This window comes from Bombus vosnesenskii, unplaced genomic scaffold, assembly GCF_011952255.1.
Source record: "Bombus vosnesenskii isolate JDL3184/JDL3185 unplaced genomic scaffold, Bvos_JDL3184-5_v1.1 scf7180000013295, whole genome shotgun sequence".
In the NCBI taxonomy this organism is placed as follows: domain Eukaryota; kingdom Metazoa; phylum Arthropoda; class Insecta; order Hymenoptera; family Apidae; genus Bombus; species Bombus vosnesenskii.
Genome location: NW_022882946.1, coordinates 6,592,407 through 6,603,776, shown reverse-complemented (window position 1 = coordinate 6,603,776; position 11,370 = coordinate 6,592,407). Strand labels below are relative to the sequence as shown.

At 39.9% G+C, this 11,370-nt stretch overlaps 1 protein-coding gene across 6 annotated transcripts in view; it reads right to left on the bottom strand.

Moving 5' to 3' along the window:
* Positions 1 to 6,415: 6,415 nt before the first annotated feature.
* Positions 6,416 to 11,370, bottom strand: part of LOC117233225 (WD repeat-containing protein 47) — a 79,465-nt gene continuing 74,510 nt past the window's right edge. For 4 of the 6 annotated variants that reach the window (XM_033493344.1, XM_033493340.1, XM_033493342.1 and 1 more), the window contains exons 9-11: positions 10,434 to 10,741; positions 9,392 to 9,632; positions 6,416 to 9,006 (exon numbers count right to left, since the gene is read on the bottom strand). In XM_033493344.1, the coding sequence (XP_033349235.1) occupies positions 8,861 to 9,006; positions 9,392 to 9,632; positions 10,434 to 10,741 (695 nt within the window). In that variant the 3' untranslated portion in view covers positions 6,416 to 8,860. The remainder of the gene's footprint in view (positions 9,007 to 9,391; positions 9,633 to 10,433; positions 10,742 to 11,370) is intronic. The other 2 variants (XM_033493341.1, XM_033493345.1) reach the window with 1 other exon arrangement.

Sequence of the window (11,370 nt, the reverse complement as noted above, 5' to 3'; positions counted from 1 at the left end):
CTTTGTTTCCTCTAACAGCAGGCACAAGAGCAGTCACGTAACTGCATGGCAAACGCATAAATTTCATTAATAACATCGCATCGCGCGGACAAGGGCAGCTAACAACTCGCCGATCCCCGATGGGAAGACGCTCGCAGTCAGTGTTTACACGCTGATGATTTCCGAGGGCTCGGATTCTTTCCGCTGACGGGGGTATTTAGTCCGACGTATTTACCCTCGAGAGACAACGTAATGGGTCGGCAATTAGACGGCGAACGATTAAAACCGACCCTTAATTGGCCACGATAGAACATACGAGAGGATTCACACTCCTGCTTCTTCATCCCTCTCGTTCGCGATGGGCCCTACCCTTCTTTCCTACTCTCTGCTTCTTCCACTATGTTAGTCGATCCTTTTTTGCTGAACGTTTAGTCGAGACGAATCCTTTTCTCGCCGCCTCCGCATGCCAAGCCCGCGGCGATAAATCACGCGAGCTCATGCAAGTAGTAACTAGTAACCGATTCGCGTTTGTACGACTCCTGTGAGATATTAGCTATTACGGAGAGTTATGGCGCGGTGCCACCCTCGCCCTGTGGCTATGGCCGCGGGAATCACCGTGATCGACCTTGATTAATTGCGACGCGAAGATTGCCCCTCGTAACCGCGTAGTGATCGCGCCTGGCACACAATGACGAGTGTTTTTAATTCCAAGCAACGATAATCGTAATAGCGTCTTTTTTTGTAAGTACATAGTTCTGAACGATTAGGAAAACGATTAGTATATTTTTTTTTTAAATTACTTTTATACGTGATAGACGTTGGAATATGAAAAGTTTATAGTTAGAAAATGGACAGTTCTTATGGGTAATTACTGTTTGTGAATACATACGTCGTATTGCGTCAAGTATTTTCTTTAGTCGACGCGCATATTAATCTATATTATCCGCCTATTAGATACACATGCACGTTCAGGATGAACTACATACTCAATTGTTTCAAGTTACAGTGCATTCTTCCAATGTAATTGAAATGGAGTGTTGGAGGAAGATAATAAATGATGTAGAAATTATTACGCGTGTAGAGTCATATATTTTTTTTCAAATACATAGATGAATGTTCATTTAACAATTGTATTGTTATTTTAAATGGAAATGTATAGTCTTTTCCCGGATTTTCTCGCTATTCTTCGTAAATAAGTGTTGGAGCGAGTATTATTAGTTATAATTTTTATTGAACCCAGGTCTTATTCTATGAATCATTCGCTCTACTAAAGTCACGAAATAATTAATTTTTATGAGTTGATAATTATCGTTCATTGCTGTTATTTTCTAACCAGTTTCAGCACCCCTTTTTGCCGATCCTCGTTTCATTTCGGGACGACGCTGCACGAACAGAGGTAAATTAACACCGTGATGGTTATTCGCTCTACTAAAGTCTATCGAAAGATAATCTTCTTCCGTTTTTCCATAATCAAGAAATAATTAATTTTTATGCGTTGATAATTATCGTTCATTGCTGTTATTTTCTAACCAGTTTCAGCACCCTTTTTTGCTGATCGTCGCTTCATTTCGTGACGACGCTGTACGAGCAGAGGTAAATTAACACCGTGATGGTCATTCGTCGTAAATTCATGCAAATACTTTTACAAAAATACCTATAATAATCTCGACCCGTAATCAGCTGTTTCTTTTTTTTCTTGCCCATTAAATTCCGTACTGTTTCGTCTTTTGGTCTGCACGACCATCTGTTTATCGTTCCTCGTCACGCGACGCTCTTGCTTCGCGTTCTTAATCACCGTGTTTAAAGACAAAGAAATTCGTTTTTCGCGGAAATCCTGGCGCGTGGTGATTTGAATAGGTGCGACGAACGAGCCATCACGCGAAATTATACGTGTTTCGCCGTATTATATTACAGGTAATTACATTCTTTCGGCGATGATTTCCGTTTTTTGTCAGTTTTCAGTTAATAGCGAGTTTAAAGGCGAATCTAGAATTTCTAATGGGCCAAATGAGCTTCTATAAACAGGCACCTACCTTTTGAACAAATTTATTCTTTTACGAACTAAATTTAATTATAGTATCTACCTCTCATTATAGTATTCGATGCTCTAATCGCTTTGTAATAGATCTTAATTTAAGATTAATTCCTAGAAAAAAAACAAAGAAACAAATAGATGTGAAAAAAGCTTTGGAATGTTCAATGATAACTGTCGCAAATTACGAGCACACAAAAAGATACAGTATAATAGAACAAGGGAAAACGTTATAATTTATTTAATTCCTTATTAAAATCACCCAAAGGACATTTTGATTTATTTTACATAATACTTGAAATGCAACGTGACAAACTAAAGAATGTATCTGATGATGAAAGCTATCAGAAATAATAGAGAGTTTTTCAAAGAGCAATACAAAATCACGCTACGAAACAGATGAGACAACGTTCCTATTTCGTTAAAAACTCAGTACGATATGTCTCAAGGAAAGAAGATAATCGTCGCAAGGAATGGAAGAAGCGTAATAAGAGCGAATGACGAAAAAGCGTATGTATGGCTGTTGCGGTCGTTGAAATCCCCCGCGGTCGCTGAACGTTCGTCTACGTCGAGCGCACAATCGGCAGTGGCGTTTTCCCTCGCATTTCATTCTCGGGCAGATGATCGTGTCTCTGGTGTGGCGCCCCCGGCTTCGACCCCCGGTGATTATGAATTTCTGGTTTCGTCGTTTAACTGCGGTGCCGGGACAGAGAAGCAAAGGAGGACGCGGACGAACGTCGACGAAATCATCTTAAGCGGCAAATTACACGTATGCTAAGTGGCCACGATTCAAATTATTATTATCGTCATCATCCCCCGGCCCCAGCGGACTCGCCCTTCTGAGAATGATTACACGCGCTCATCTTTCTCTCTGTTTTTTCGAAGTCTTCTTCTCGTTTTGCCTCGTTCCTTTCCTCATTTGAATGCGATCACCACTATCAGCGGTGCGCATGCATGTCTTCCCAACGTTTGTTCTGACGAGTGTTGAAAGAGACGAACGAAGACCTAAATAATATGAAGTATCGAAGACTTAAGCCAGACGTTTTTGTTATCCCTTCAGAGGGATGATCGCAAAATCTCACGCTTATTCTTAATAGTATTGTTCACATTTAACATTATTCATCTATTTAAACGATCGGAATAATAAACAGGCGTGCAATAATAATACATTAATTATTGATTATATTTAATCTAAACCTCAAACGAAGAATGCAGTTTATCTTGAACATCGTTATGAGAAAAGAATTTATGAATATCTGGGTTAAGAATGGTAATGTTCGTGAAAATGGTATGACTTCGTGTTCGGTGCAGCCTTTAAAAACTTGTTCGATTTTTTAAAACGCTAACGTAATTTTCTTGTTGAATAGAAGTATATGTTACAAGAATGTGTGAGAATTTACATAACCAGAAATAAGGATTTATGTATCTATATTGAACAAAAAACCTCACAAGGATTTACTTCTACAAATTACTAGCGATAATAATAAATAACGATTATACGGTCCAATCTTCCCTAAACATCAACGATGGGTATCATTACGATTTAAAAAAAAATTGCAACAATATATTAAAAGGAACGCCCAAGTTAAATGGAGAACCACTGCGGAAATGATAGAGTATACAAAGCAATGCCCGCATTCGAGCCGAATTGGAGGCGATTTCTGTAATACGTTATTAATTTGGATGCCTCGCGCCCGATGAATTATTTAACGGCGCGATTAGCCTAATGCATCGCGCGTCCTCTTCTATTAAAACACGCTGAAACGATGTTTGCGTCATGATCGACAGGCAAGGAGGATCGTCTGCTGTTCCGTAATTTTGTTTACGCTTTCCGATCCTTCGAATCGCTCTCCTCCCTCGATTCTTTTAATCGCGAGACTCTATTAGCCAAACAGAACGCAACGACTCTTCCCGGAACCGTGACCGGTTGATTATTGTTATTACATATCGGAAATTGAACGTGTCTCGTCTCGAAAATTTTACCACCGATGGAACATTTCGCGGCACGTGCCAATTACTCCCTCCGTTATTCTCTTCTAAAGTCTCCCAGTCTTCGCTCCATTACTCTCTTAGATTCTTTAGTGGAATAATTTACGCATGACGAGTTTTAAATTTGTGCCTTCGAAGAGAATTAGACGACGTTGGTCAAAAATCGTAGACTCTCACAAGTACGTCCGAAGCTTGCTTATGCGAAAGTAGCACGTTAACACCGTAGGACTCTCATCCGCTCAAATTGATATTTCAAACTCCTAATTACCTTCGTCTATTATAATTATCGTCTGATCTACTTTATTTAAACTTCGCTCAATCCAATCGTAGCAAAGTCACGTCAACTATACGACTGCCTACGTTGAACAATTTCCAAGACCTGCAGGGTTCTGCAGAAATCATCACGGCGGTCGACATTCAGCGTCAATCCACGAATTACACGGCCGGAGGATGCTCGAGGTGCACAGACCTCGTCTGTGTCGCTCTTGTCTGTCTAAAACGTAACATTACAGGATCGTCGCAGCTCCGGGGGCATTCCTGAAGCCTGTGCAACGTTGTGGACGCGGTATGGCCCAGCCAGAGGATGGAATTCCGATCGTAGGTGGTGCTCGAACAAGAAAGGAAACGGTCTCTGTCCTCGGGGACCAACAGACCGCGTATCCATTGGCGCCCCGGCAATTAGGGTGCCTGGCCCGCGGTGAGGATTTCGAGGATATTTGTGAACCGCGAACCGACAGAGGCGAGTTCGTCGAATCGACGGATGCCGCCGCCTAAGAATTTCGTGGGTGGGTCTGTACCCCGAGTGTGTTTGTCCTCCGGCACTATCGAAGACCTGGCCTGATTCATGAGTATTAAGACACCAGCTGGTCTCGAACGAACTGTCGTAATTGACATAGATTATTGGGTGAACGATCGACTGGTCTGACTTTTGTGATCGTGCTGCAGGTAGATCTGAAGTCTATTGCAAAAGTTTGTAGGAGGTATATTGTGAGAAAGTAACGAATTCATAATTATATTGCTTTAACAGTTTTGTGGTCTGAACTTTAGCGAAGAAAGTTTCGACTGATCGAATAAGAAATATTGCCTCTACGATTATGTGGCTTGAACTTTAGCGAAGAAAGTTTCGACCAATCAAATAAGAAATGATGGTTCTATGATTATGTGGTCTGAACTTTAACGAACAAAGTTTCGAATTAAATAGGAAATTTTGAGAATCGAGACTCGAAGAGTCGTTTACACTATGCATGGAACCAAATAAATTAATAATGTATAATTAATAATAATAATGTAATAATGTAATAAATTAATAATTAATAGTGTAAATTAATAACAACAGTACAAATATCAACATTTATGAATGCGATTGTCAAGAACTGGAGCAAATATAAACGAAAGAAGAAAAAGTACAATCTCACTACACGCACATAATGGATAGAATTTTTATAACGATATTCACGGATGGATTCTTCACACTTTCTTTAGTTCTTAAGATCTAAACAAAGATTGCATATTAGAAACTATATCCTGAAAAGTTTAATAACTTTCAAGTTTACAGAAATTTAATGTAATATTCCCAAGGATATTTCCATTGTTGAAATCCTTTTTACTGAATTTCTAATAATCTAAACTTGTTCACTGAAGCGTTTACCTATAAAGGTGGCTCGTTTTAATTTTTTGCTGGGTTATGAATTTCATTTTTGCGAAATTGCTGGTTCCACAGCTCGAGGGTGTAATGAGGGTAAATCGAGATCCCCTGCCGTGGATCCGTTTGAAGTTTCGTAAACTAGAGCGTCGGTTCAGAGAATCTTGTGGTGTAGCAATGGTTATTTTGGCATGGATTTGACCGCGTAGAACGCGCGCGGGTGGAAGATTACATGATTGCCCGGTGATTATGGGAAATTTTCAAAAAGACGACGATCCAGGTACCTGGCACCCTCTCAACACTCGATGTGATCGGTTTTACCGGGCTAATTGCGTCTATTACTGGAAATCCCGGAAGGCTGATGGTCGATTAACTTTCTTCATGGTTCTTTGATCGCACCGACCAAGGAATTTATTCAGTGAAGTTCTTCTTTTACGCTCAAACGATCGATAATGTGTTTTTAACCTTGTAGATTTCGGTTCCAACCCTTTTTGCATTAATCTGAATTGCTTGAGCCTTATACTACGTTTCGCTCTCCATTGAAAAAAATATCTTAGATATTTTTATGTTCGAAATCTGAGATTATCTTCCTGTCGTCGACACATTTATAAGTTTGTTATTGTGCATTGTTTAATACCTTTTTGTCTACAGATAAGATTCTACGCCCATAGCACACCCTGAACGGTTAAATGTTTCAAATGATTCTTACGCGAGATACCGCGTTACAGTCGTAATCAAGCGAAAAGGAAGGAACTGCATGGCGAGAAACCACATTGTTTAATAACGTAAATTTTATTGTTTAAATTAGACGTGACAGTATTATGTCGTATCTACAGGAAAAGTACAAAGTTATAAGTTATGCTATATGTATACCATATGTATATATATATATATTTATATTAGAATACGGTAATTATCGTACGAGATAGCGAAGAGATTTTTCATTTTACTTCAGCATTTTTATGACAGTTCGATGGGATGAAGATATTCTCAAGGATCGTCGAACGATTGTGATTTATAATATTTCGAAGCTGGTGAGGAGTGAGGCTGGGGGGGGGGGGGGTTTGATGGAAACGAGGGAAGTCGAGGGGTGAGGACGAAAAATATAAAAATAAGTGTGAATCGTCGAAAGCAGTCACGACAGAAGGCACGACAAATTGCTACATGGAAGCAGATGCTCGCACGCGTTCTCGCGGACGCTTCGTTTCTTTCCCTTTTTTCTCTCCTCTGACCAATTAATCTCTTGATCGATTAATCACGAAGAACGCATCTTATACGTCACGAACGAAACGAAGTAATCGATTATAAGGCAGCATCGGGAACAAAATATCACTTCTGCCACGAAGCACGATAATTTTCTCCTTTCGACTGTTCACTTTTCAGATCGCTCAAACGTCTACGTCTCTAATTCCTGTGATCCATCTTTTCATTTCTTTTCAGTATGAGGCATGTGCATATAAAAGGTTCCTAGGTGCGATTTAATTGCTAGATGCGGGGATGATGAATAAGGAGAAACAGACGATGCTTGTTACCTCATCAATGTTCATTTTCGAATGGAAACAAAAGGAGAGACGCGATCACGCTTGCGCTGATCAGGTGAATAGTAGCTCGAAGAAACGTGCGTTATGTACAAGGAAAAATTGCGATTCGTTCGCTGGTATCTCGAGCAGCGCGAGACTTTCTCCCTCTTTTCCCCAATTTTCCAGAGCTAATCCGACAGCTTTGGCGATTGTGACAAGCGACAACGTAAACCGAACCTTCCTCGTCCGTGACGCTTATCATGCTACATTTATTGCGTCGTACCGGAACATCGAGTTCCTTTCTTCCGAGTGTTTCCGACACGCTCAGAGAGAATCCCGTTTCTCGTTTTATCATCATGGTAAAAAATAGCGATTAATAATGAGCGTACGTATATGTTGTTCTTCTTAATATAAGATAGGTATCTATATATTATAATATGCGTAATATGCGAATATTTGGCGTGACTTCGGGGGATCGATAAGACAGGGACGATGACTTGGTGGGAAGAAACGCTTTAAAACGATTTAAATAAGAAATAAACACAAAAGGAGAATGAAAAAACGAAAAAGATAAATAGGCAGTTGATACTTGATCGACTAAAACAGATAAGGAAAAGAAAAACAAAAGACACAAGCAAATGGTAATCAATGTCGTAGATAGATTTTACAAATGTTATCCGCAGGTAAATCTAGAAATATTTGCAACGAGAAATAATAGGGTATCGAGCAAAGAGAGAGCATTCAAAATCTAAAAGTTACAGAGAGCGATTAAATATGTATCGGGAGCATACAGATTTTCGTCTCCCGAGAATCATCGCCCTTAAGCCTATACTAAACTTATGTACACCGGGGCAAAACACACGACCGCGAAGAAACTCTATAAAAAAAAAAAAAGAAAAAAAAGAGACAAACGTTATACAATGAGTCTACAACGAAATACGTTCGATCTGAACGCTCACGATAGTGTTGCACTGTCGTTTGTTCTAGTCGAAAATGTTGCTTTTGAACGAAAGAATCTTCATCGAAACGATGTACGTTTCGCTATCGTGATTTGACGTATTAAGCATATATCTCGAATGACGAAGTTTTCTTGCCGGTTCTTCCGCAGTCTTATGATTCCTAACAAACGACTCATCGTCGTCGACAAATGATTAACGCCTAGAACGCTCGTTACATCGTCTCTACGCGAAAATGCACTTTCACTCTTTCTCACACGAGGCTCTCGAAGCGTGTAACGTTTACTTAGTAACGCGTTAACAATGTTGCTCGGTGTGGCTGTAATTGTTTCTCGCACGCGTCGTCGCGCGTTGAGTCTCCATTACGCTCGACTGCTGCCGCAGCCTGTACTTCAGGAAGCTTTAATTGGTCATGGTTGAATTATGCTCGTACACGCGATGAACTTTTCTTCCTGTTGTAATACGCTTCGCATCGATAACGTTCACGATCGCCCGTTCTCCCGTTTCCGGCAACGACCTTTTCCTTCGCGGATTAAAAAAATTACGTTTCAACACTAAAAATAATATCTACTCTCGCTTGATCGTGCCATCGATCTCTTATTGTTATAAAAAAAGACAGACTCTCTGGTGTTGATTTAAATAAAAGGGAAAGAACGAACGATCGTGACCGGGTTAACGAGACAGTTCCTGAAAATGAATGTTACGAATGAACGACAAACGCGTGCCATCGACGTTCGCCTGCCTAAACAGGTGGCAGAGCCCACAGAGTCGCTGTCTTGTCAGCTGAAGTACTGAGGAACGAGAATTCCGTCGGATGCCATCGGCCGGAAATCACCTTGTCTTGGTGTTGCGCCACAACTACGCTGGGCAAAGGCATCGTTAAATCACCTAAAAAAAGAATTTAAAAATTACTAATACATCATACGCATAAGCATCATTTTGTTATTAAATCGTATTAGATTATGCAGAGTGTCTTAGCCTAAACCGAACATCCAAATATCTCCCTTGTTTTTAATGAGACGGAAAAATGTTTGTAAACTGCGATAGAGAAAGATATGATCTTCCACGATATTCCTCTTTTGAGATTGTTTAGTCTACACCTCATTGTCAGACATTTTCCAGTATCATTAAAAAAAGAATATACATTTTGTTATTTAAGAGCTTGGTTTATAATGGGGAGGAAAATTTAATCTCTTAATAACTTTAGAGAAGAAATTTCATTTCTAACGATTTCATCACGCATGATCTATATACCAAAGTAGCATAAATTTACCTTGCAGATCAGTCAGAACCAGCTTGTTATCGTAGCCACCGGTAAGCAAGTAGTATGCAGAAGGGGAGAAGCGTATGCTTCTGATATCAGCAGCGTGAGGTTTGAAGCATTGAACGGTCCGACCGCCCCGGATGTCGAAGAGGACGCAGCTGCTGTCCTCGTGACCGGATACCAAAAGACGTCCGGATGGATCGACGCAGAGAGCTGCTACCGGACTGCCAACCTGCAACGGGATCAAATGCTAATCAGATACGCGATACCGATTCCGTTCCAAATTATTTTCGAGTACGTCCGATAAAAATTCGATCCTGAGTTGAAGAGAAAGAGCAAGGGTGAACTAGAGGAAGAAAGAAATGCGATTCGTGAAGGGGGATGTATGATCGGTGCGATTCAAAAACGTGGGTCGAAATTTTATCGGACGTCGAACGAAAAAACGAAACTTAAAAAACTGAAAAGTCGATGTCGTCGATGCATGCTGGGTCCGTTATGAATCATAGAAATCCTTTTCACATTATGTACGAATTATTTATCGCTGATCGATGATGCCTGGATTTCTTATGAAGTGATAGAATTAACCGTATGTATTACTAATAACTTTTCCAATAAAGACCGATGACAGGAGGAAAGCGCTAATTGAGAAATAAATTGACGAATCTGAGAGTCAACTGTGATACAAAAATATGGACTTGCGGATCGACGATATAAAAATCTCTGTTTTAGTTCAATGAAGAGGAAGATTGAATTTAAAGATACTTCAACTTCAGGATTAGAGTCTGTTTAAAATTAAGTAGATAGTAAAGATCAGTAAATGTACATGTATAAGTTCACATATATGTATGAAAATATAATATTACATAGCGATATTACACAACAGAGATACAGCAAACAGTTACTGTAAACGATAGGGATAATAGATTTCAAACAGACTGTCTTACGGAAAATCAGCAACTTCAACAAAATCTACTAATACCGTTTGACAATCAGATTCCTCGCTAGGTATTCTAAATACACAAGATCTCCGTTGCAGAGGAACTAAACTAACCCTGCTGCCAGGAACCGTGGCTGGTGTGACCATGTTCACGCAACCTCTCGTTCGAAGATCCCAAAATCTGACCGTCTTATCCTGCGATCCGCTGACGAACATTGCTCCACCCCAGTTGTAGAGGGTGAGCACGTGGCCACTGTGACCGCTCAGAGCCTGGAAGGGTGTACCAGTTGCGCAATCGGTGACGTAGATCTTGCAGTCGCCGGCACCACCGCTAATCAGCAGACTCGACTTGTTCGAGGTGTCCTCGAGGAAGCACAAGTCGCGAACGGTACCGTCGTGCATCGTCAGCTCCACTTCTTGTCCTGGAAGAGACACAGGGTTGTAAAGAGAACAATGTTTTAATACGTTAACTTGGATCATTTTCGAATCGAACACTTTTATAATGAAATATCTCAGGAGTTAAATTGCTAAACTTCAGTTTTTGTTAATTTCGTAATTTCATTGCACGAGCACACTATTAATATTCAATTTTCAAGAAACAAACGGCTCACTTTCTTGAAAGAAGCATATAAGAAGATGCGATGAATAATCTAAATGAATTCTAAGGCCAATTAAAAAATTTTCTAACTTTTCCGATTTATAAAGTGGGTCAATGTAAGTTTTACACGACCCGATTATAAAATTAAGAGTTAATAGAGACAGATTAATTTCAGTTGAATCGAGTTTAGTTTCTACAAATACGATATAGTTTATTTTTAACACAAATTATACGATGCATTAGAAGGTAGGAAATCTATAAATAAAGAAATTTTGATATGCTAGAGATTGGAAATCAAAGTAGTTTAATTCTCCCCGGTTAATAGGTTAAAGGGAGAAAGTTTTTTCAGGCCATGTTGTTACACAACAGTTATCATACACTGCGACAGAGTGACAAGTAGGAAGTTGCAAATAAATGGCTGCCACTTTGAGAGCAGTTTCTGTGAGGAATCGA